The following is a 26,820-nucleotide window of genomic DNA, read 5'->3' on the forward strand; positions in this document are numbered from 1 at the left end:
GTTCTTGTCTCCTTACCGTTTGTTGACTGAAGACCATCGAGCGAAGCTCCACCGGGTGCAGACGTCTTCAGCCACGCGTCTCCACCGAATCAAACTCACGCGGTCAATCTCCAGCGAAGAAGACCACCTTGCTGCATCCGAGCGGCGCTGCATCCACCTTGGTCGGCCACTCACGCCAGCTCCGCACCCCCACCAAACCGCACGTCTCTGCCAGCGTTTCCTTCCCCACGGAGTTGCCACCGAAATCCCTTGAAGCACCAACGTTGACCCTTGCTCCGCCAACGTGCGACAGCTGCCTCTTCTTCGGCCAACACCGCAACCCATCGAAGACCAACAAAACTGCCGCAGCTGCTTCACCGTCCACGCATCCAAGCTGCTTCTGCGTGGACCCTCTTCATCATTCGGTCCAAGTCTCCAAGCTTGGTCAGCGTTCAGCGAAGAAGAACGCCTGCCAGCTACCTTCGTCTGCGAGGTCTTCCACGAAGCAGATCCGTGGCCGCGTCTTCCCCAGCTCAGCCACCGAAGCTGCTTCTGTCTTCGGTCCAACAGCCCAGCCCATGAGGCCAATGACTTCAGCCCAGCAATTGATTAATTTCGGCAGCCCAATAGCAGCCCACTTCGCAGCCCAAATGATCGGCATTTTGGTCCATCAAGCAGCCTGCAGTTTGACATCTTGAAGCCCAGCAATTTCCTTGTGAACTCAGCCCATCATCAATTAGAATTGAAGCCCAAGTGAATTCGCAAGCCCAGTTTTTGAGGCCCAAAAATCCAGCAACTCCATTAAGCCCAATCGCAGCTAGACCCAAGTCCAAGAGCAAGCCCATTCCAGTGCAAGAACAAATCTCAATTGGGCTGAGATTTGTTGGGCCTAAGCTTAAGGCCCGGTCCAAGTCCGCTGGTGTCGTCGAAAGTCCGATTTCGGCCGCCGTCGCGTTGCCCTCGCGGTGATTTGATCCCCGCTTTTGTCAAGTGAGTTTTACTCACTAATGCTTTATTAGTTTGCTAATTATGCTTAAGGTTGGTTAGATTTAATTAAGTGCAATTAGGTGGTTAGATTAGGTTAGAACAATTAAATTAGTGACTTGAGGATGCATGTTAGGTGGTTAGACCTAGCTATTAAAAGTAGAAATGTTTGGTTATTTATAGAATGCATCTCGGGATTTTTCCCGACCCGTTTCGGGCTCCAATAAGGCAATATGGGCCTAAATTGGATTTTCAATGTTTATTTATTTATTTTCGAAATTAATTATTTAATTAATTATTTTTCCGGAAATTCAACAAGGATGGTGGTGACCGGAATTTCGTGCCGATTGTCGTGGTGCAGTCCGTTTATTTAATTGAGCTTCAATTTTTATGGAATTGATTTAAATTGTGAAATTTGAGGAATTGTCCCAAATTGTTTGTTATTGAGTATTTGATTGGTAATGGCCGAGCATGAGTATATAGCGCGACGTTGATGGGCTATATAGTAGGGAGAATGGTGAGGGCTAGCCGAGAATGTTATTACCGAGACCAATCGGTACGATGTTATTGGACATACGTGGTTCGGTGATTGGAAATATCACTGGCAAAAACGGCGCCTTAAAGAACGCACGTAAATGACTTATAGACAAACGTGGTTCAGTGGTTATGAGAATATCACTGGTGAAAACGGCGCCTTAAAGAACGCACGATGTTGTCTATAGCCGATGTCACATTGGCGAAAACGGCACCCTAGAAAGGACACGTGGTTCGGTGATCAAGGTTATCACTGGTGAAAACGGCGCCTTAAAGAACGCACGGTGTCGGTGATCGGTATGTCATTGGCGAAAACGACGCCCGAGAAACACATGTGATTTGGTGAATGAGTACACCACTGAGAGATCATGGTATGAGTGGGAATGACCTAGAGATGGTCTGACTGACATGTAATCGACTAAGTCGATTGATCAATGCTTGATCGGATGTCGTGAATTGTTTGAATATCTATGTTTAACCTTGAATTGCAGGTTGGAACTGAGGCTAAGGTAAGTCCTCTGACTCGTGTTGTGCTTAGGCAACCGTATGGCGTATTAGTTTATTAATCGAGTCTTAGTGGGTAGGACTCGCTGAGACGTGGTCTCATTGGTTATTGAATAACCATTTCAGGACCCTAAGGAGAATCTAAGGAAGAGGAACCTGAAGAGGAGAAAGTATTTTGAAGAAGAAGAAGATCCAGAGAGGGATATTGAATATAACCCGGATGTGGACTGAGATCCCATCCCTTTTGTAAACCCTGTCTCAGTATAGATAGGTGTGAGACAAGTATGTTGTGAATAATATTGTAAATATACTATGAGTTGTGCTGTTAATGAAAGTGTGGTTGTGAATTTCAATATGAAAATATGGCCTGCTTTCCTATCCCATTGTTTTATTGTCCTGGGATTTATAATCGCTTCCGCATGTGCTTAATAAAAAGAAAGGGTGGGCGATACATAGTCCTGGGATATCGCATTATAAAATCAACCAAGTAGAAGGATGTGCGCGCGTCCGAGGATCGGGGCGTGACACTCGTACTTGGCTCAAATGAATGTGAAAGCTCAAAACAATTGGAATAAGACTGTATCATTGTTGTAACTTTTAAAATGATTATTTAAGTGTCACACAACGATAAATTAAGTGACTTTGGTGACAAAAGGTTTGACATGACCTATCAATAGTTTTGGCACTAAATTTGTAATATCCTCGATTTCGACCCTTCTTTTGGTCCTAACTAGAAAGCCAAGCTAGATAGGCCAATCTCCTTGAATAGTAAGAGTCAAATGCATTAAATGAGAGTAATGAGTATGGAGGCTTAGATGTCCCAAGTAATTAATGAAAGGGAGTGACTCATGGAACAAAAGGTTTCATAGGTTTTGACTTCCTATTTTTTCAAAACAGCTGGACCTTTCATGCTTTCCAATTTTATGGAACTCTTTGTGATTCGAATTTGGAGAAACTTCCTTCATTAAAGTTGTTCAAAACATTTTGGCCTATAACATACTTAAATTTCATATTTTTCTAAGGTGAAATGGTCTGACAAAGGCTCAATCACTTACTGTTTGAAATCTTCCCTGAGTAGTAGAAACAATGACGGGATTGTCTTCTCGAGATTTTATAATATTTTCCCTGTCGAACTTGGACATTCTTCCTTCATAAAAGCTTTAGAGACATTTATGCCTACAACATATAAAAATTTCAAAGTGTTTTGTGAAGATTTGGATTTGGAAATGTATCTTTCTCTATAACCATTAGATATGCTTGATCGACGAATTATTGGGTTGTGTTTAGTGAGTTTATGCTCTTTCAACAGCACGAATTGGACTTAGCTTCCTCATGTAAAATGTTATTTGAGATCTTTTCTACAACATATTAAAATTTCATAATTTTTCGAGCTCATTTGATAAGGTAACAATACTGATTTCAAAAACTACTCAAAACTGTTTTTCGCCCCAGGACGAGAGAGTCACATGCCCAAACTTGGAGGGGAAAGAGCTGCATGCCTAACTTGAAGAGCAAGCCAAGCTAGAGTTTTATTGGATTAGGATAAGGATGCATTAAATACTTTTGGACTTTAGTTCTTCAACACCAAGTTGAGGTGTCCCCTAAAAGAATAGGCCATAATGACACCTAACCTAAAACTTGGAGAGCAAGTATTCATTTCATCATTTCAAAACTTGGGTAGCCCGATAGGAGAAGGAACAAATGTGGCCCTAGATAGGGGTGAGCGTGGTTCCCGGATAGAATCGGGAACTGGAGAATCGAACCGGAAGGTTCGGTTCGGTTCCCAGTTCTAAAGGGATTGGTTCCGATTCCCAGTTCCCTTTTTCCGGGAACCAACGGTTCCGGTTCATTCCCGCTCTGTCTTATGGGAACTGAACCGGTTAGGGCTAAGAAAGCCCCAAATAGAAAACTCCCGTTCACTTCACGTTCGCTCCCAGTTTTCTCTTCTCCCGTTCTCTGCTGCTCAACGCCACCACCGCTCCCCTCGATGCCACCGCCGCTAGCCCTCGGCTTGGCAAGCCGCCGCTCACCCTCGACGCCACCACCGACCTCTGCTCAGCAAGCCACCGCTGACCTTTGCTCGACGCCACCTCCGCTTGCCCTCTATGCCACCGCTGCTCACCCTTGACCCCACCGCTGCCTTCGCCATCAATGGCACCAACCTCTTCGAGAAGCTCGGCCTCCCCACCTTCGTCAATCTCTCCACCAATTTCTACACCAGGTCACTTCTCTGCATATGTCAAGGGAAAAATTTCGTTTCTTTTTTATCTAGTCATGGAGAACGCGTGTTTATATGCTTGCCCATTCGTTGGATTGCACTTTTATGTTGGTGCTGCTCAATGGGGTTCGTGGGTGTTGCTCTGATGATGGCAGATGATAGGTCTGATGCTCCCTGCGATGTCTTTTCGGAGGGTGGAGTTTGGACGTGTTCTTTTTACTTGTATCTCGATGAACTGCCGGTTCTTATAAGTCAATTGAGATTGTTGAAAACAAAAATGATGACAAGATCCTGGCTTTTGCTGATTGAAAATGTGATTGAATAGTTTGGAAGAGTGAGATGTTTGTGTTGGTGAGGCGATTTAAGATGCGCTTCGGACCATCGGGTTTGTTAGTTTCTTTGTGCTTTCATTAGATATGGCCTTGCTCGATTTTTCAGAGTTAGGGTGTGGGTTTGTTTGAGTCATGATTAGGAGGGCCTGAAACGAAAAGATTATCTTGTGAGTTGTAATATAGAAACTTGTTGATCTGATGTCTGTTGCTGTGTGGTCTGGTGGATCAGGGTGTATGACGATGAAGAAGAATGGTTTCGGTCAATCTTTGCGGATTCAAAGAAGGAAGAAGCAATTCAAAACCAATATGAATTCTTTGTTATTGATGAGCCGTCGTGGCCTTCTGACAAGACTAGAGATTGACATTTCAATCTTAAGCGCCTTCCAAAGGTCAAGAATCTCATCTAAATTGCCAATGGACCCCTCTCATTGTTATCTTGCAAAGACTTCTTCAGTTGAAAGTGGAGATTGACTGATTTGATTATGAGCATCATAAAATTCAAGAATACGAGTATATTCTTCCTCTCATGCTTTCTCTAGAGTTTTCTCATAGTATGTCTCAAGTACAGTAAGTCCTTTGGCATCATGTTCCTTTATTTTCTCAACATGTTCTTCCTTTTTTGTTTTCTTTCTCTTTATTAGCGTACTTAGTTTTTTCTTCCTCTTCTTTTCAACAACATCCTCAGCTTTTCTTCTTCATTTTCTTTAACTACATCCTCAACTTTGTCTTCTTCTATTTTGCCATCTTCGAAGTAATGTATCCTCATCCATCTCTTCTTCATCATCTTCTTCCTCTTGTACTTCCTTTGGTTAATCCTCTTCTACCTCAACAACTTATTCTATTTTTGCAACTATTTCTACAACTTTTTCCTTAAGTCCTCATGCCTTTTTACTTTTATGAGTTCAAACATATCGATAACAGCCATCTTCTTCTTTGGAAGCTACAATGGTTCTACATAAATGCCCTTTCTCTTTTTTACTGACTGTTTTAATATGTTAGGACTGGCAAACTGAAGAGTTTCCTTTCTTTCGTTTTTTCCAAACTTCCTTAATATCTTTCAACCTCATTTTGGAGATCATTCTCCCTCCAACTTACATAGCAAGAAGTGTTCTTGTACTAAACTTTGAAGGAATGCGTATTCGAAAGTGTTCAAAGATCCTTGTTACCATACCACCATAAGGAAGTCGTCCCTTACCTTTTGGCACTGTTCAATAAATGTGTAGTGGAATTGTGTGGGGTAGAGAGAAGGCAACATTATTCATTATAGCCCAAGTCATCTTTACTTCAAACTTAGACACATCTATCTTAAATGAAGAAGCCTTAGGCCTAATGCAGTTTATCACAATCTTGTGAGCTAGAATCTTTGTAGCAGACTACCGAGAGTAAGAAATATGTGTCCTTGGAGTCCTAACAATGTCAAGATTTCCAATTAGAGCTTTATAAGCATTTGCAACAGTGATTTCTATTGGCTTTAAATCACAATTCTCCACCATCAAAATTTCAGCCAATTTAGCCATATTCACATCATAAACTTCATCAGACACATGGCTTGGAGACAATAAACAGATTCAAGCATAAATAAGCTAGACTGGGGAAGAATGAAGGCAGAAGTTCTCCATTTGCAAAACTGCAAAGTACTATTTAAGAGATACTCCAATATTCTCCAAAAACTCAGAATCGACACTTCTGTGATTCATAATAGCTCTATTTAACATCGAGGGATAGCACTCCTGATGATCCTTAGTTTGTCTTAAACAACTTTCCTTTAGGCTTTGCAACCATTGCAGCAACATCTATTTTCACTTGAAAATTACAAAAAAAAGTCTCCCATTATCATCCTCTCGCCTTTCATTTAGTGAGACTCAAAACCACTCTTAGGTTTTGAAGTTTGAGCAACAACTGGTGCTTGCTCTTTCTTTTGCTTTAAAGCTATTTCTTCTTTCTCAACCTCAAATATATATGCTAATAAAAACTAATTTTCAATTCTAAACCCATTATCACGCAATAATTCTTCCAGTGTGGATTTCGAAGCATCACCTTATTTCGAAAGATAATAAAATTTCAACACAAATCCGGGATCCTTCACTTTGAAGATTATAGGGACGTTAGACGCAGGGGTGTAGAAATTGCCACATTGCCTGTTTGATGTTCGAGAGCCCTCGGTGATTCATTGATAGACAACCCGATGAGATCGTGGTGAGAGAGTCCCTTTGGATTCTTCAATCCTATGTTTACAATTCTCGAGGATTTTCGAGTCCTTAAGAAGACAGATTTAGATTTAGAAGTTTTGGAAGACATGATGAAGTTTCAAATGAGAACTTAGGGTTTGAGATGAAGTGAGGGAAAATACTTGAGAGAAATAGAGAGAATGAGGGAAGATGAGAGAGTTTTAGGGTTTTTAAAGAAATTGAAACGACATAATGTTAAAAGGAAAACTGATTTTTAGCAATTTTAATCTAAGAGTGAAAAATAAGGGATTAACCATAAATGAAATATATTTGAAATAACTTTGTAAATACATACAAGATAAATCGATCACAAAATATATGAAGATATGTAGAGTCCATACCTAATGTCATGACCCCAGCTCCATCCTCAAGGTCTCGAGCTATAAGAGTTATTTTCGCGACATCCCAGGCACGTGGCCGTCCCATTTCTTTTTCTTCTTTTTTTCTTTTCATTAAGCACATGCGAAAGCATACATACAACACCCAAGTAACAAGAAGTAGCCAGGAAAACAACCACTTGCAAACACACAATTACATCAGTTATATTTACAAACCCTTTTGTCATGGGTCATTATATTTACAATCATTACATGCTCTATGTTAAAAAAGATTGAGGTAAATCTTAGCTCTTCTATCGAGATTGAAACTCCTCCATACCTACAATTCTGAAAAACAACAGGGTAAGTCATGGACTCAGTAAGAAGAACCTCTAATTTTCTACTATGAGGACATATCATAATCCAAATCTATCAGGTACAACACTTGCAATACAATGTTTATGGCAAATCAATGGCAAACTTATTGCTACACCTCGACTACATGCAGATGTCCATTACTACGTACTTCAATGCATGCTTACCTTTAGCAGATCAATGAATACATCAACACGTGACAATGGCATCCTCAAGGTCTCGAGCTACAAGGGTTATTTTCGTGACGTCCCTTTCGCGACATCTTGAGTGCGTCACCATCCCATTTCTTCTACTTTTCTTTTTTATATTTTCATTAAGCACATGTGGAAGCATACATACAACATCTAGACAACAACAAGTAGCTAGGAAAACAACCACTTGCAAACACACAATTACATCAGTTATATTTACAAGCCCTTTTGTCATGAGTTGTTATATTAACAATCATTGCATACTCTTTGCTAAAAAAGGCAAAGGTAAATCTTAGCTCCTTTATCAAGACTACAATTCCTTCACACCTACAATTCTGAAAACAACGGGGTGAGTCATGAACTCATTAAGTAAAACCCAAAATTCTCTACTGGGAGAACATCTCATCATCAAAATTTAGCAGGTACAACACTTGTAATATAATGTTTGTGACAAATCAATGGAAAATTTATTGCTACACCTCGACTACAATAGATGTCCATTAGCGCATACTTCAATGCATGCTTGCCTTCATCATATCAATAAACATATCAAAATATCATGCGTATGCATATACCGGCACTCATAACATGATTCTTTTATCATCGTCCTAGCTCGTACAGGCCCTTTCGGCTCAACCAAGGCTTCCAACTTCATGCTGGGCTTCCTAACTTAACTAGGGCATCTTGACTCAATTGAGGCATCCTGGTGCTAGCTCACCAAGGCATCCGGGCTCAATCCAGGCATCCTAGCTCAACCAAGGCATCCCAGGGACTACCTTACGCTAGGCACCTAGGCTTAAACCCAAGCATCTTGGCTCAACCAAGGCACTATGTCCAATGAACGAGGCATCGCCGCCAACGCTATATGGCGGCATACGCTTTTTCCTCTTTAAGTGCATCATAAAAGTGCATCACACAAGTTGGTTCTTACTTTTCTTCTTTGTCCACTAATACAGGGCCCAAAGGCGTGCTCATTCAAGTGAGTGTGCCTTGGCTCTTAACATCATACTATATGATATGTTGAGGACGATTCTTGGTTCGTGGCTTGAGCCACATGCCTAAGCCGATGTCTGTCCCAAGCAAGACTTGGAACTGGCACACTTCAATGTTGATCTAATGGCCTTGTGGCTTAAGCCATTGCCACTTGATGTCAATTCTAAGCCAAGCGAACCTCAACCTCGTCTCAAGGCATGAACACACTCAAGCGTGCAAATATGAGAAAATCACACAAAGGAGCATTACAATATACACACGGGTGAGCACACTACTAAATTCGATGACATAGGCTATTGCCCTAACTAAGAGTTAGAGATTCTACTTACCTTCAATGAACCTCGATAAACTATAGGTGGCTTTACTAAAAGAGAGCCATCTTGTAAGGTGGTGGGCAAGCAAAGCCGAGAGAAGAAAAGGGCGAGCAAGAAAGGAGGGGGAGAAGAAGTGAGCCAAAGATTGGAGAGGATGGAAGGGGTGGTTCCTTATATATAGGCCAAGCTTCATTTAATGGCCCTAACAAGTGGTCCAATGAACTTTCTTGGAGTGGCACGCCTAGTTTGACGATGTGGCACCCTAAGGTTCTAGGGGAATGATTAAAGGCCTTTGTGTCTTCTTATTGGTCCACTTATACCCATGAGTCATCCTATAATGATGGCTTGGCTTGCTCTTTAAGGAAAATCTTGGTGTAATGATTATGAAATCTATCCCTGCCACCTAAGATGGTTAGTCACCTCTTCCATTTATGTTAAAGATATGGTCATCATGAGACTTGGATATTAGTCACATTTTTTATCCTCACTTGTTCTTCAAGGTGAATCTTTGGCCATCATTACACAATCCTAAGATGGCCACCTAAGATGGGTAACTCATTCCTTACTTTTAATGAGGTATTCTAGAACATTATTCCCTTTTGAGCCACCTAAGTCTTGTAATGATGAAATGGCTAAGTTATTCTCAAGACTTAGTTTAAGTGTAACTATGGCCTACTCTATTAGAGGACACTTAAGCATACACCTCACCCAGTTCAATTAATACTTAGATTTGGTGTAATCATTAGGCCAAGATATTCATCACATGCCTAAACAATACTTGCTTTACAAGTTTAGCCTATCTAAAATTTTCCTCCAAGTTTCTATATAATCCTAATGATGGCTATGTCCAATAGGCGACACATAAATGCATGACTCACCTTCCCTTATTTAATGCTTAGATTTGTGCCATCATGAGATTTGGATTTGTTCTTATACCTAACTTACCGTCCAAGCTAAGCCAAGCCTTCTAGAGTCTTCTCTTTTGTCCCCTTCTAAGTAAAAATGCTAGTACTACCACTTAGAGAGGAGGTGAATAGGTGTTAGAAAAAATTTAACAATCAAATGCAAAAAAAATTAACAATTAAATGCAAAATATATTATGTTGTGAGCAAAGTCTTTGAATAAATCAAAGTATGACTAAAAGCGTCACCAAACTTCTGAAGAAAATTCATATTCAAATAAGAGATGTATTAGAATTTTAAAAGAAGATTGCAACGGATAAAGCTGAAAAGACTTAAGGGAAGAGAAAATTGCACATGTGATTTATAGTGGTTTGGCTTAGATCAAGCCTACGTCGACTCTCATACGCTGACAACCTTCTAGCTGAAATTCACTAAAGTATCAATAGAGAAGTACAATGTTTCAAGTGTAAACACTCAATACAACCAGCTAGATCAGCATCTAAGTAACCAAGTAATATAAAATATCCTCATTTTAGATACCATAGACCTAACTATGGATAAGTCGCAATATATTTTATAATACGTTTGACTACATTAAGATGAGACTCTCTAGGGTCAACTTGGAATCTAGCACAAATTCACACACCGAATAGAATATCAGGTTGAGAAACAATGAGGTAGAGAAGAGAACCAATCATGCTTCTGTATGTCTTTTGGTCAACTTTCTTTCCATTTTTAATCTTGTCAAGTTTAGAAGAACTTGACATGGGAGTCTTAGTCATCTTGTAGTTTTCTATCCCAAACTTCTTGATAACATCTTTGGCATATTTCTCTTAGTAAATGAAAGTTCATTTCTTTGATTGTCGACTTGCAGACCTAGAAAGAAAATTAACTCATCCATCATGCTCATTTCAAATTCTTCCTGCATAGATTTTGAGAATTTCTTGCAAAGACTTTCGTTAGTAGATCCAAAAATTATATCATCTACATATATTTGAATAAGTAGAAAGCCTTTTTGTTCCTTTTTGGTAAACAAAATTGTATCAACCATTCATTTCTTGAAACCATTGCTTACCAAAAACTTACTCAATCTCTCATACCAAGCTCGAGGTGCCTGTTTCAGACCATACAAAGCCTTCTTTAGTCTATAGACAAAGTCTGGTTTTCTGTGATCTTCTTATATGAACCCATTTAGGAAAGCACTCTTGACATCCATCTAGAATAATTTGAAATCATGAAAACATGCATATGCAAGCAATAGTCTAATGGCTTCTAACCTGGTTACAGGTGCATATGTTTCATCATAGTCTATTCCTTCCTCTTGCATATAACCTTTTGCAACAAGCCTTGCTTTTTTCATGGTTACTTTACCATTTTCATTCATCTTGTTTCTAAACACCCATTTTGTTCCAATCATAGATTTTCCTTTTGGTTTTGGAATTAGCTCCCAGACATCATTAATACTGAATTGTCCGAGTTCTTCCTGCATTACTTCTATATAGCTTTCGTCAGATAAAGCTCTTATTTCATAAATAAGTGCTAGTGCACTTGAGTCTCCTTTTGCTTTGCATTTGGTACGGATTCCTTCTTCTATATTACCAATGATGAGTTCTTTAGGATGGCTTGATTTGTGCTTCCAGGTACTATTAGATCCGTCACTTCCTGCAAGGATTTGCTTATCGTCAATTTTCTTTGATTCGTCTAACTCTTGTTATGCTTGAATTTGATCACTAGAAGACCGAGGTTCCTCGAGGGAATCCAACTTTATTAAGTCTGAAACTAGTTCAGACTCTTCAAGTTGTAAGTCTGAAACTAGTTTAGACTCTTCAAGTTGAGTCTGATCTTGTAGGTTCTGAATACTTTCTTGAAATCTGACATTCATAGATTCTTCAACGATTTATGTTTTCTTGTTGAAGACTTTGTAAGCTTTGATTGAAGTAGAGTAGCCAAGAAATATACTTTCATCAGATCTTTCTTCAAATTTTCCAGGCCAATTATTTCCATCCTTCAAAATGAAGCACTTGCAACCAAACACATGAAAGTAAGATATATTTCGCTTCTTTCCTTTATACACTTCATAGGGAGTTTCCTCTAGGATGGGCCTTAAAAATATCATGTTAATTATATAATAGGTAGTAGAGATTGCTTATGCCAAACAATGAGAAGAGACTTTACTTTTTATCTACATAATTTTGGCCATCTCCTATAGCAACCTATTTTTCCTTTCTATCCATTTTGTTTTGGATTATATAAAGAGGAGAGAACATGTTGAAGACCATTCTCATCACAAAAATTTGCAAAGTCTTGATTTTCAAATTATCCCCCATGATCAGTCCTTATACTTGAAATGGCATAACCTTTTTCATTCAAAACTTTCTTAGCAAACTTTGAAAACATATGAGAAGGGTTCGATTTTATTTGCCAAGAAGAAAACCGCAATAAATCTTAAATAATCATCCACAACTACCAAACAGTATTTTTTACCACCAATGCTCTGAATTCTAGTGGTCCAAATTGACCCATGTGAAGAAGCTACAAGACGCAATTAATGGAAACTTGATTTATAGGTTTAAATAAGCTTCTGACCTATTTTTCCAAGATACATGGAGTACACAACTCAAACTTCTGGTACACCATTTTGGGAAGACCTTGGACTAGCTTCTTAGATGAAAGTTTAGCAATCTGTTTCATACTCACATGTCCAAGCTTGCGATGTGGGAGATGTGCTTCACCTTGAATTAAAACAAGACATTAAGAGCTCTCTAGACTTATGTCCACAAGATAAATATTACCATGTCTTCACCCAGCGAAAGATTGAGATAAGCCTCGACTAATTCCAAAACAAACATCTTCTTGGAAATTTATTATGAATCCTGTATCACAAAACTAGCTTATACTCAGAAGATTGTAATTCAAACATTTTACCAGCGAAACATTGTTGATGATTAAACTTCCAATCCACACTGTTCCATGTCCAATAATTTTTCCCTTGCTGTTCCCACTAAATGAAACATTTCCTTCATCTTGTTTTTCTAGTTTTACAAAACTACTTGAATCTCCAGCTATGTGTCTAGATAGCCATTGTCCGAGTACCATTTGCTTTTCCTTTTAACAGTAACCTGTAGTCAAAATAAAATCTCAAACTTTCTTTGGTATCCAAATTTTCTTGGGTGAGTTAGTTTTAAAGACAACCTTTGCCCAATCATTCTTAAAGTCTCCAAACATTAGGGCATTCATTCTCAAAATGTTATGAGTTGTTACACTTAAAACATTTAAGAGCACTCCGAGCAATAGGTTTTACAAAAACTTTTTGAAAATGATTTTTATAAGAAGATTTTGGAGGTCTTTGTCTAAGTCTCTCCTTGACATTAGGAAAATCGATCAAAAGAATACTTTCTTTACTTAGACCCAAACTAGATTTGTTATAAGAAGGTATTTGAGCTGAAAGGATTTTCTCTACAAAAATTTATCATTTGAAGGACTTTGTAGAAATATCTTAAACCTCATTTTTCAAACATTCATTTTCTTTTGAAAGAGAATCAACATTTTCTTTTAAATCATCAAAATTATTTTTCAAATTCTCAAATTTTTCTCTCCAAGAATTATCTTGTTGCCTGAGTTTTGAATTTTCCTTCTTTAATTCGGAAATCTTTTTAAGAGAAGATTTGAGATTCAAGCAAAGTTCATCTATATACTTAGAAACTTCAATAGGAATTTCTGAATGACTTACCTCGATTTTCTTGTCAGATTCTAAGTCTGTGTGAGAGTCGACTCTAATCTTGAGTCTGATTTTGAGTGAGCCATCATACAGATATTTGCAAACTCCTCTTCACTTTCCTCACATTCTATGTCACTCGGGTTTCTTTTCTTTAAGAGCTTTCTTGTATTTTTCATACTTTCATTTCTTTTTTTTCTTTTTTTTTTCAGTAAGGGACAATTAGGATTGATGTGCCCCTTCTTCTTGCACTCAAAGCATATCACATCCTTGCTTGTTTCAACATCTTCCATCGATCTTTTTCTAGGGATTTTGCTTGCTTGACTTTTTCCAATTCAATCTTCTTCTTATCCTATTTAGTTTTATGAATTTCTTTATCATAAGAGCTAGCTCCCCGTCGTCCATCTCATCATTTGTGTCTATATCATCAGAATCGTCATTAGACTTAAGTGTAATTGACTTCTTACCTTTTAGATCCTCTTCGTCAGTAATCTATTCCACTCCATATGATTGAAAAGTGCCTATCAGCTCGTTAACAGAAAGAGGCATGATTCTTTGTGTCTACTGAATTGATGTCTTCACATGGTTCCAATCCTTTGAAAGTCCTCGTAGAAGTTTGTTGATCTTCATTGGAGTAGAAATTGGTTGACCTTGATATGCCAATCAATTTGCCAATCAATTTACAATTTCTGCAAATCAGCTGAACATATCTCCAATAGACTCTCTAGGTTTCATTATAAAAGATTCATATTGGCCAAGTAAGATATTTATTTTTGTCTTCTTTTACACGATCTATTCCTTCATAAGTGACATGAAGTCTATCCCAGACTTTTTAGCTATTTCACATGAAGAGATTCCATTATATTCAGCAAAAAACAAGGCGTAGTATAAAGAATAAATAGCTTTTGCATCAAAAGCCTATCTCTTGGTAATTTCTGCTTGGTTGGATTCCTGAGCATCTTTATCTAAGACTTCTTTCCCCTTGTTTGAAGCTGAAGCTACATTTGGATTGATTCCTCTTTCTACAACATCCCATTTCAGAGGATCTCTAGATCTTAGGAATGCCTTCATTTTATTCTTCCACATACTGTATTCTTTTCTATCAAAATAAGGTGGCATGGTATTACTCTGTCCTTCAACCAGTGGTGCCAATATACTAGCAATAGAAGATCTTTAGCTCAGAAGTAAAAACACTTCAAGAAAACAAGCACCAATACTCTGATACCAATTGAAAATGCCAGTACTACCACTTAGAAGGGGATGAATAAGTATTAGAAAAATTTTAACAACTAAATGCAAAATATATTATGTTGCAAGCAAAGTCTATGAATAAGTCAAAGTCCGACTAAAAGCACCACCATACTTCTAAAGAAAATTCAAACTCAAATAAGAGGTGGATTAGAATTTTAAACGAAGATTGTAATGGATAAAACTGAAAAGAGTTAAAGGAAGAGAAAATTGCACACGAGATTTACAGTGGTTTGGTTTAGATCAAGTTTACATCCACTGTCCCATGTTGACAGCCTTCTAACTAAAATTCACTAAAGTATTAATAGAGAAGTACAATGTTTTGAGTGCAAACGCTCAATGAAAGATTTCTTTTTCCCTCACTAAGTCACTCTTCTTGTGTTTTCTCTCTTGAATACAATCTGTAAGCGCTGTTGTTGAAGAACAGGTAGTTGGAAAGACTTCAAACTTTGGAATATCAATTTTAACGCTCTATCTCAAATGCACTAAATGACCTCCTTAAGTACTCCTTCACACCTTACTAGCCATTGGCATTCTCTAAAGAAATTTCTTCTAATCAATCCGTTGGACATAATCGATTAAGGAAATATTTTAGCTGTTTGAAGATTGAGAAAAAAATCCATTGATTCTGGTCGCCCATACAATCAAAATCTAGGTTTCCATAAGTAGATGCTTCCCAAAAAAGAACATGTTTTCAAGATTGATTTCTTCAATTCATGATTGATTCCATCAATGTATTTATAAAGGGTAAGTGAGATCCTTTGCCAGAAAGATATATATTAAAGATAAATCTCCATAATGTTCATATCGAATCATTGTCGTAAGATCAATAATTCTGAGTTTGATTATCTCGTCATTCTGGACTTGGTTTCAGTTTGGATTACGTCATAATGGGAAAGACTTTTAGAATGAATAGACTTTGACAAGAGTCTGTGATATGAGTTCAGGAGTCTACTATAAATCCTAATAAGAACAAGAACAAGAAAGTTTTGTCAATTTCAAAACCTAGTAGGAGTTTCTCAACACTGAGGAATAAGGTAAATATGGAAATGAGGTCATGTGTGACTAAGTTATCTAAGCTTGGCAAAAACTTAACTCCCAAGTCTCAAATTAGTATGATGATGGCCTAAGATTAGAGGAACATATAAGCTTATGATTTGTCAAAATGCATTAAATGGCATTGAATAACTAGCTTCCAAACATATTTAAGACTAATCTTGGTCTTCAAGACAACTTGTTCTTCAAGTTGTTTTGCCCCCTTTTTTCTCTTAGGCGTGTGATTCATCTAAGCGTAATGATGTTCTTAAATTTCTAAGGACACTTAAGCATGTGAGTCACTTATCCTAATGATAGTTCTTGGATCTAGTTCATCAAGAAGGCTCTATTCTCATGGCTTGAAATTGAGGATGTTACACCTAATTTTCTTGCTAAATAAGAACTTACGCACTAAAAAATTGAACAAGAAAGAGAGAGCCAAATGATGTTCCTTCTATGTATCTTCCAAGTGTACAAGCTATGCAAAGCTCAGTTTTCTTGTATTCCATGTTTGGAAGTCCTAAAACAAGTTTATTGAAAGAGAGTTTCAATATTTGCTTCATATTGATATGTCCTGGCTTTCTATGCCAGAAATCTGAGTCTGTCTTTGTGGAGTGTCAGATTTTATGTCTAGAAGTTAAATAATGCCATGCCTTTGACCAATTAAAGTCTGGGAGCAATCTTTGCTCGTTCCTAAACAAATATTCTCCTAAAAATTGATTATGAAGCCAATATCGCATAATTGATATATGCTAATGAGATTATAGTTTAGTCCTTGGACTGAAGAAACATCATTGATGATGAAGCTTCTAATTTCCAATGTTCCTTTGCTAATGATCTTTCATTTACTGTTTCCTCTGAAAGACACAACTCCACCCTTCAATTTCTCAAGTTTAATAAACATACTTTAGTCACTAGTCATATGTTTTGAGCAACTGCTATCCAAGTACCATTTGTTCTTTTTCTTTATTAGTGCCTGCATTGACAAAATAAATTCAATTTTTCTTTGGTACCCAAATTTTCTTAGGTTGATGGGGGTTAGTGGAAAAAGCTATTCTTATCTAGGTTTTCCGAATCGGTATCTAGACCTTAGGACATTCATTTTGAAAATGATTTGTATTATCACATTTGGAGCATTTAAGAGCATTTCCACTAACGGATTTTGTAAAATTTCTTTGAAAATCATTTTTATAAGCTAGCCTTGGAGGTCTCCATCTAAGTCTCTCCTTAATTTTTGAAAAGTCAATTGGACTAGCACTTTCCTTAGAAAAACCATGTCCTAACTTGTTATAGCAAGGAACTTATATGGAAAAGATTAATGATACCTAATTTTTAGTCGACACGTCAATAAAGATAAAAAATAATAAAAAATCAAGTTTAGAGTTTCCAATCGTGATAGAATCCATTTCTTGAACCAAAAGTGTCAGTTTTCATTTCTTCTTCTTTGGCCTATCATTTTTAGGTAATTTCCTAATCATTTTTACCAAAAATCGAAAAAGCCAAACGGTTGACTTTCAAGTTTACTTTTGGTCAATCATTTAACTAAAAGTCAACCCCTAGTCAAAATTAACTTTTTGCATAAAAAGGTCCTAAATAACCTTAACATCACTTTGGCCACATTAGTCTTCAAAAAATTCAAGGATTTGATCACAATACCAACCTTTTGGTGAAAAGTCAAATAAGTGTTGGTTTTGATTAAACCTTCGATTGAAAAATTGTAAAATGTAAAAACCCTTAAATCATCATATCTTAGCTTCAAAATGATTTTTTTTTTTAAAATGCCACATCATTTAAAATTGTTATCGGAAAATGCCATGTTAGCTGTTTGGCCAAAAATTTTCGTTGTTGATACTTAAATGTTCCTTTCTTCTCTGATTTTAGCACTTAAATGGACCTTTAGGAAGTTTTGGCATTTATATGTTAACTCACGTCATATGCTATTTCAATGAGAGAAGTCTGATTGTATTACTCGGGCAAATGAATGTAAAAACCCAAAACAATTTGCAAATGGAGGATAAGACAGTATCAATGTTATAATTATTATAAGATACTCGCTTTGGGCCCAAAACTTTTAAAATGATTATTTAAGTGTCATAACGATAAATTAAGTGACTCTAGCAACGAAATATTTGACGTGACTTACCAAATAATTTTGGCACTAAATTAATCTAATTAAGTTTTGGCACCAAAATGATTGATTTTGAAGATTTCACACAAAATATTAAGAAATAGTATGGTGTGTAATTTATGTACCGCATAACGTCATAGAATCCATCACTTTTTCATTGGAAAACTTGGAGGTAAATTGGTTCTGAAATGTTCCTTTCCCTTAATCCTCCTAGTTGATCAAAGAGAAGAAGTCCATTTCAATAAGTCTCCTAGCTTTGCTCTTCAATCTCAAAGCAGAGCAAGGTCAATGAAGACACAAATGCAAAGTTATAGGGAGAAGAACAATGCAAGTGTCATAATTTTTGTACAGCACTCACTTGAGTTTCATAATTGTTTTTACACTCACTTAACTGCCATAAATTTGAAAAAATTGACCGCCAAAGTGCCTACGATGTGCCTTACTTGAAAATGTGACATGGACGCCGGTCATCCTACATGACTTCATCGGTGTGACATGGACAATTTAAAAGATTCGACAACAAAAAATCCATGTCAAAATGGAAAATTAATTAAAAAATCCACCTAGGACAATTTGCCAAAAATAACATTCAAATGATCGATTTTTCTTTGATATGGCACTTAAGTGAGTAAAAAAAAAAAAAAGTTATAACACTTACGTGAGTGTAATATGAAAGTTATGGCACACCTACTATTCTTATTCCATCATTTTATTTATAAGTGAGAATGTTAGGGAGGATCAATGCAGCTATCCCTCTGAACTTTACCATAACGATCACACATAGACAAATCCCTTGCATTAATTAATTTTTTTATAAGACATGTTAATAGAAGTGGGTATCATATATAAAACTAGATATTTCTCATAAATGATGCCTATTGCATATAAAATCCAACATATTTTAAATTTAATTTTCAACAAAGATCGAAATTGAAATATCATCAAACAATTATTATGTACTAATACATAAGTAGTATTAATTATAAATGACCTTCTTTGCCTCTCCATTTTCCCTACCAGCATACTGACTTTCTTGAATCCAGAAACCCATCATACTCTCTCCCTACTTTACTCACATCAAATCAAATATAAATAAGTTAGGTTAAACATAAAGGTTCATGCTTTTTTCATCCATTTTTTTTTTTTTTGTCTTTGGAAATTTTGATGCATTTAAAGTTGACAAAAAATATGTATTTTCCAATGATTTGATTAAATTGTCTTATAATGCAATTTCAATTATCATAATTTTCTTGTCAATAACTAATTATTCTACTTAATCGGCCCTACTTTTCAGATTTGCCAATGTAGTCATAAACTTTGGGCAATATTTCATTGTAGTATTTCCCAAGAATTACCATCGAAAATTGCTGACATGGTGTCTAGTCATCATCGACTGTCTTAAGTGACATACTAATATAGGCAAACTACTGATTTCCACATCAGAATTTGCTACGACATTAAGTAGGAAAGACTACCTTTAAATATTGCATAAATGTGTAGGACTTTATTGACAAAATTGGAATCAAAACTGAATTAATATGTGTATAATAGGTTTAAGACTATATTGATGATTTTCCCAAATATTTAACTAATTACTCCTTCAACGGACACGTGTATAATCATTTTTGGGATAAGTACAATAAGAGTATTATAGCTTTCGTATGGCACTCACTCGAGGGCCATAAATTTGAAAAATTGATCACTTAAGTGCCATCGGCGGTTTGCCTCAATGGAAAATCTGATGTTGACGCCGGTAGTCCTACGTGGCATCGTTGATGCCGACGTGGATAATTAATAAAAAATCAAAAACAAAAAACAAAATGCATGTTAGAATGGAAAATTAATTAAAAAATCCACGCAAGACGATTTGCCAAAAGTGGCACTCAAATAATCAATTCTACCCGATATGGCACTTAAGTGGGCAAAACATAAATTATTGCACTCAAGTGAGTGCCGAACCAAAGTTATGACGTTCCTACTATTCCTATCTCCAAAGTTAAGAGACGTGAAGAAAGTTTTATTTAGTTCTTGTTTTTTTTTTTAGGAAACCAAATAGATTTTTATGATTTTAAATGAAATTATTCGGAGAGAATTTTTCATCCACGATATTGCTTTTGAGACCTTTGAAACAAATAAAATTAATGGCATAGTTAGAATATTTGCTTTGTGATTTTTTCTTTTGGCTCGCTCTGACCTTTTGTCAATTTCTAATTTTATGAATTCTAAAGCAAAAATTTTCTTAGTAATCAATCTAATCCCAAAAGTTTATAAACGACCTCTTTAGTACAAAAATATATTGAAAACTCCCATTTAGGTGACTCCAAAGGGCCATGTCAAATTTTCTAACAAATTAGAATTACTAGAGTCATTCAAGTGATCGTTTTTCAAAAATCACAGCAAATAAATAATCGTTTGTAAAGTTTTATCATCAAAATGGGCATCACAGAATAGTTGGGGCACCAATGCTGCGTTTTTCCCGCTGCAGTTGGATGGACAGATGAGTATGTTTCGAGCTTCATTGACCCCGTATTAGTCATCCACAGTGACCTTTCCTCGCGCACAAAGTACTGAACTTTCCAAATTGGATGTCCCGTAGCCAATTCTGATGGGAGGCCCATCTTGTGCAATTCGTCATACATGACGTAAGAGATATTGACTAGAAGACATACATGTAGTCGACTCATCTTGCTTAATCATTCCGAATCTAGATTGATTTTTCTTGTTCCCTTTCGCAATCACAAGTTATTGGTAAACACGGTCAGGAATTTAATAAGATATCTAAAGCGTAGAAGAAATCAAACTTGTCTTCTCTCATCGCCCCTTTCTTTACTCCCTCCAAACCCTTCCTTATGCGTTTGTCCTCGGTTTGAGGTCTAAAAACAAACCTCAGCTTTCAAAATTCAACAGCGTCACAACCCCAACCATTCTTGTGCTTCACCAGCATCATTCCCGAATACGTTCCTGTAGCAGAAACTCTCCTGAGAGGCCAAATGGGTGAAAGCCATCAGGTTCACATTTTCTTCTTCCCTTTCATGGCTTCAGGCCACATGATCCCAATGATCGAAATGGCCAAACTATTCGCCATTAGAGGCTGTAAGTCCACTCTCATCGCCACCCCCCATGACAAGCCCACCTTCTTGAAATCCATCACGAAAACCAAGGATGCTGGCTTCGACATCGATGTCGTCACAGTGACATTGCCCCTGAAAGAAGTCGGCTTGCCAGAAGACTCTGACAATATGAACAAGATCACTACGGAGGAAATACGCAAGCAATTCTATAGAGCTATCCGGATGCTGGACCAACAGCTCGAGCGGCTGATAGAGAAACTTGCCCCCAATTGTCTAGTCTCGGACATGTTCCTCCCCTGGACAACCGAGATCGCAGCCAAGTGGGGAATCCCTAGGCTCGTTTTCCACGGATCAAGTGCCTTCTCCAGTGCTGGCGCAGGATGTGTGAGGATCTATGAGCCTCATAAGAAGGTGTCACACGATTCGGAGCCCTTCATCATCCCCAACTTCCCTGGAGAAATCACAATGTCCAGGATGCAGTTGCCGGACTTTTACAGGGAAGAGACCGAGTTCACCAAGTTCTTCAACGAGGTAAAGGAATCGGAGAAGAGGAGCTTCGGAGTCGTCATGAACAGCTTCTACGAGCTCGAGCCAGCTTACGCTGACCATTACAGGACATTCCTTGGAAGACGATCCTGGTTCGTTGGCCCGCTCTCATTGTGCAATAAGGAGAGTGAGGACAAAGCACACAGGGGCAACCAAGCATCCATCGACCAGCACGAGTGCCTCAAGTGGCTCGACTCGAGGCAACCCAACTCAGTGATCTATATTTGCTTCGGAAGCATGGCAAATTTCAACGCTTCTCAGCTCCACGAGATCGTAGTTGGACTAGAAGCGTCAGGTCAACAATTCATTTGGGTGGTTAAGAAGGACCCGAATGTGGAAGAAGGCAAAGAAGAGTGGTTGCCTGATGGGTACGAATCAAGAATCCGAAACAAGGGCCTCATCATCAGGGGCTGGGCTCCTCAGGTGCTGATTCTCGATCATGAGGCGATTGGGGTTTCGTGACACATTGCGGGTGGAACTCCACACTGGAGGCGATCACGGCCGGCGTGCCAATGGTGACTTGGCCGGTAGCGGCAGAGCAATTCTTCAACGAGAAGTTCGTGACCCAGGTCCTCAAGGTCGGGGTCAGCATAGGGGTGAAGCAGTGGGTGAGGTTGTTCGGCGACAGCGTGAAGAGCGAGAGAGTGGAGGATGCAGTGAAGAGAGTCCTGGTGAGTGAGGAAGCAGAGGAAATGAGGAGGAGGGCGAAAGCACTTGCAGAGATGGCAAGAGGGGCTGTGGAAGAAGGGGGATCTTCTTGGTCTGATTTGGGAGCTCTGCTTCAAGAGCTGGGACAGCTGAGATTGGCTCACATCAAGAAGATCTGATTCAAGACTTGAAGCAATCAATCTTGAATTTTTGGTTGTGCGGAAATCCTCCATTCTCAGTTTCTGTTGTGGCTTAGCCGTAGAGAAAAATGCTAGATTTGCCGTTTCTTTTCGTGGATTTATTTTACGAGTTGTGATCATTCAATGTGTAGGATAAGCCTTTATTTCTTTTGAGATAAAGGAAAAGTATGCATTGTCTTGAATTCTGTGGTGCCAAAGAAATAAATAGTTGGTGCAAGCTCTTCGGTATGCTTTGTCTCAACCCGGTCAAAAGTGGATGGTTGAATCTGACAACCCATCTTTAGTTTAGCGAGACCTTGGGTGCTGAGCAACCCACGTGGGAGGAAAGATAACTGGTCAAAGCGTGTAGCACTTTATTGACATTTTTGCCCAACTTTCGCTTAGTCCATCGTTCTAGAACTGAGAGTAATGTCGCCGGTTCGGTCGTCAAAGCTCGACTCCTCAACACTGTTTCTTTTAAGTGGGTTTCATTTCTCCCGCACCCTCGTTTGGACTTGTTATGTTATGGAGTACATCTCATGTATCTATCTACATTTCCTTTTGAAATAAAATAATATTTTCCCGACCAAAAAAAAAAAAAATTGTTCAAGATAGCCCCATCCCGGGCTAGGGACACCTCAGCCTTTTAATATCATGTATAAAGTAGTATGGCTAGAAGAAACATATGTAATGTATCGCTAGAATATATATATAAAAGCAATGTGTTTCTATAAAAAGATCCCTAGCAATTGTTTGTCTAGGGAAAAATTTAAGTACACGTTTTCACATGCAATTAACAATAAGATAAAGGGATAAGTGGAATAGAAGTTCTAAAACTTGTAACAAAAATACAATTGAGTTCTAAAACTTGTAGAAAGTACAATTAAGTCCTGAAACTCGTAAAATTGGTTTAATCGAGTTCTAAAATTAACACCGTCTAACTTTTTAATAGAAAATGCCAACATGGCATTTAAAATAATTTTATTTTCCATGTGGCGTTTTTAAATTATTTTTATTCAAATTAGATTTAAAAATTTGAAAAGAAAAGTTAAATTTTATTTAGAAACAAAACAGTTAACAAAAAGGAAAAAGAAAATGGCCGCCACTTTTGGTGCCGCCGCTCATCGCCGCAGTGGCCAACTATGGTTGCTGGCCCTAGGCGGGATAGGTGGGGCCATGTCAGCCCCAGGTGAAGGCTAGCAACCCTCACCAAGCTCGGGCGACGGTCCCCAGATCTCGGGCACGCCGACCCTCGCCTCGGGCCAGTGAGGCCCCCGCCCTAGGTGAGTCATTGCTGGCCCTCATGGGGGTCGGCGGTCGCCCCCTTGGGCGAGCCTCGCCTAAGGCGGGCATCGGTCGCCGGCCCCCGTGAGGGCCAAGGTGTGCCCCAGATCCGAGCACCTTCACCGAGCTTGGCGAGGGTCACAAGCCCCTTGCGAGGGTTGGCATACCCCGATCTAGGCACCCTCCACCAAGCTTGGCGAGGGTCGCCGGCCCTCGCTTTGGGCTAGTGAGGGCCGGCCACCCCCTCCCAAGATAGGCGATGGTCGTCGGCCCCTCTTATGATGGGTGACGGTGAAGGAAGGGCCTGCCTTTTTTTTTTGGAGCTATTTTGTTTTTTAAATAATTTTAGTTTTCCTTTTTTATTTTTTAAATCTAATTTAAAAAAAAAATAATTTTAAAAAGCGACATGGAAAATAAAATTCATTTTAAATGCTACATCTGTAGCACCCCTTGAACAGCCCCCGATCCGTTGGGGTCGCCATAGATACCTTCCACTCATCCTAAAGGTCCATTTCTCTGATACCATAAATCTTGGGGGTTTAAGTTCTTTCTATAGGTCTCTGCGCAGTTCATATAGCAGAAGCATATCTAACATCTCCTCATTCCATATTCAGAAACGATGCACACCAACTAAAACTTTTATAAGATAAAGCTGAACACTGTTATTTACATAAACTTGATGGACATCTTTGGTCGGTACATCAAAATGCCAATATTTTTCTAAACTCGGCTATTTTCAAAGGGTACACGAATCTTTAACAACCATGTACATAGGCCCATTAGTCGGTGTCAGCAGTCCAAAAACGCTTCATCTGCTGACCATCACTCTCGGTCACACCCAGTCCGGTCCATCAACTGGCGGCGGCGGCAACAACCTTAGTGCACACCAATCACGATGGACGAACATAGTTAGAAACTCCTGAATCACTAGGCCGGCGAGAGAACCAATATCATACAAAACCAACACTCACACTTGAATAAAGACCAATCCTCATATCTCAGGATGATGGTGCTCCGTACATTCACTCTCAATGTCGACCGGTATGCCATAGAATGTGCTAGGGGTGACTGGTAGCAGAGGCATATCCCCTAGTCTGAAATGTTAGTTTGGGGGGTGACTGGTAGCAGAGGCATATCTCCTAGTCTGAAATGTTAGTCCCCAAACGGGGTGAGTACAGCCTCTCATCTGTAAAAGATTCATTAAGCTATATTACACAATACCATCAATATCTAGATTCATGCAAGATAGACCAAAACAAGTAATCCATAAATAAGTATGCATCAAAATCAGGAAATTCTTTAATGCAATGGAAAATGCAGTTTCAAAGGATTAAGATGCATCATGTCGAGTTACACAAGTCTCGATCATAGGGCTAAACTGTAATGACGCATCCCATTCCATTCCATAAAATTTAGTCCCATAACCAGACCACACGCACACTTAGTAGAACTATCAATTTTAATATTCAAAAGGTTTCATCCCCCAGAGGACCAATGTTTGCATCCTTCTGGGATTTCGCACCCAATCCTGGCGTCGCGAAAGCCTCCGGCATTCCGCCACTAGGACCACCGGGCATCCAGAGCGTGTCTCGCCACACCTCTAGGCATCTCGCACCCCACATAGCATCATGAGGAACCTCCGGGGCTCTCCATGAAAATGGTTACCCCAGCCCTCCGAATTTACGTACCGACAAGCATACAACCGGGCATCCCGAAGCTCCCGGGGAAAACCTCTAGGGCACTACGGACCCCAGGCATCCAAAGGACATCGACTCACTCGAGCCTTCAGGCCTCCCGACTCCCGAGGCATCGTTGACCCAAGGGTCCAATGGCAACATTAACATCTTAATTTTCCAAAAATGTGTTCAATGCTATGGCATTGGTAATCACATGAATTTCATTGAAAATCTTTGGTGTTGAATGACATGCTGTATGCCAAAAACCATCATGTCCAATAACAACTCAAAATGCATTCACCTTTTGAAACAAGTTGGGCAAATTCTAAGTAAAAACAGCTTAAAAACCAGAATACACGATTTTAATAAAAAATTTTGAATAACCCCTAAATGAACTCAGAAAATTCTAAAATTTTGGTATGTTATATATAAGAGCAGAAGAAGAAATTTCGTGGAGGACACTAAGTCAGATTCATTCTGTACAAAGAATAATAAATCACGCAACTTGGGTTTAGATTTCCTATATCACCGAATTTATACACTAGCAGAAAACACCATTCATTAACAAAAACTTATGCCCCTATATGGATTTCGAAAATCTGAGAAAATTTTTATGTCATAGTTTAAACCATCCTTTACAACATTCATGAAGATGTCGAGGCCAAAATCACACTAGAATTATCCCTAGAAAATTTACAAAACTACTGAATTTCACTTGACCGAATTCGAGCACCACGGACCCAATAGGATCCCGCGCCTATACCGCAGCTATTTCATTTCAAAATTTCACCATGAGTAGAGCTTTCATTCCCTACTTTAGCAAGAACCGAAACCACAGAATAATTCTGCTCTTCCTCGATCTCATGGTCCTAATCCACCTCAATCATCCAAGAACCCAACATGCAATTTCCATTTCAGCATTTCCTCAAATCTACTTGTACTTCACCAGATAATCACAGCATGCATAACATAGATTAATGAACTTCTACTTGCCTCACCTCTAAGCTTGATCGGCAAATAAAATAGGAAGCTCAGGACCTCGTGCGTGACTCAATCGGCGGCAAAGGCGGGCGGTGTTGACGGCAGCAGCTCGAGCACGGGCGGAAGGCAGTCCTTCTCTTCCTTCCTCGCAGCTCACACTTGCGCGTTCGCTCTTCTCTCTCAACTCTCTCTCTCTCTCTCTGCTCTCAGTTCTGCTCGGTTCACTCTCTTTGTACCCCTTAATTCCGAACCCCCTTTTTTGTTCTTCAATTAGCAATTTAATTAGCTTTTTGCATGTAGAATTTTAGGTGGCTGAAGCTGCAATGGACAGGTGGAGGAGGCGTGTCTCTCCTTGTTCGGTTTCTCCTCCTGTGCTGGCCACAGAAGGAAGAGCAACGTGACAGTTGCTGGTGCTAATTGGGTCAACCAATGAGACGA

At 38.8% G+C, this 26,820-nt stretch overlaps 2 protein-coding genes across 2 annotated transcripts; both read left to right on the plus strand.

The window, feature by feature from the left end:
* The first annotated feature begins 4,026 nt into the window (after nt 1-4,026).
* On the plus strand, nt 4,027-5,032 carry LOC108956147 (two-on-two hemoglobin-3-like). The gene is made up of 2 exons (XM_039303960.1): nt 4,027-4,222; nt 4,781-5,032. Exons 1-2 carry the CDS (start codon nt 4,107-4,109, stop codon nt 4,911-4,913), a joined length of 249 nt encoding a protein of 82 aa, XP_039159894.1. The 5' UTR covers nt 4,027-4,106; the 3' UTR covers nt 4,914-5,032.
* Nucleotides 5,033-20,803: 15,771 nt separating this feature from the next.
* On the plus strand, nt 20,804-22,690 carry LOC104418277 (scopoletin glucosyltransferase). The gene is given in 2 exon segments (XM_010029563.3): nt 20,804-22,065; nt 22,068-22,690. Coding segments are annotated over 2 exon segments (1,452 nt in total). The 5' UTR covers nt 20,804-20,987; the 3' UTR covers nt 22,442-22,690.
* Nucleotides 22,691-26,820: the final 4,130 nt, after the last annotated feature.

Source organism: Eucalyptus grandis, chromosome 2 (genome assembly GCF_016545825.1).
Source record: "Eucalyptus grandis isolate ANBG69807.140 chromosome 2, ASM1654582v1, whole genome shotgun sequence".
Lineage (NCBI taxonomy): Eukaryota > Viridiplantae > Streptophyta > Magnoliopsida > Myrtales > Myrtaceae > Eucalyptus > Eucalyptus grandis.

Coding starts and splice junctions, on each gene's coding strand:
- LOC108956147 (XM_039303960.1), top strand. CDS start 4,107: ATGCCACCGCTGCTCACCCTTGACCCCACCGCTGCCTTCGCCATCAAT. Junction 4,223..4,780: donor TCCACCAATTTCTACACCAG/GTCACTTCTCTG, acceptor CTGGTGGATCAG/GGTGTATGACGATGAAGAAG.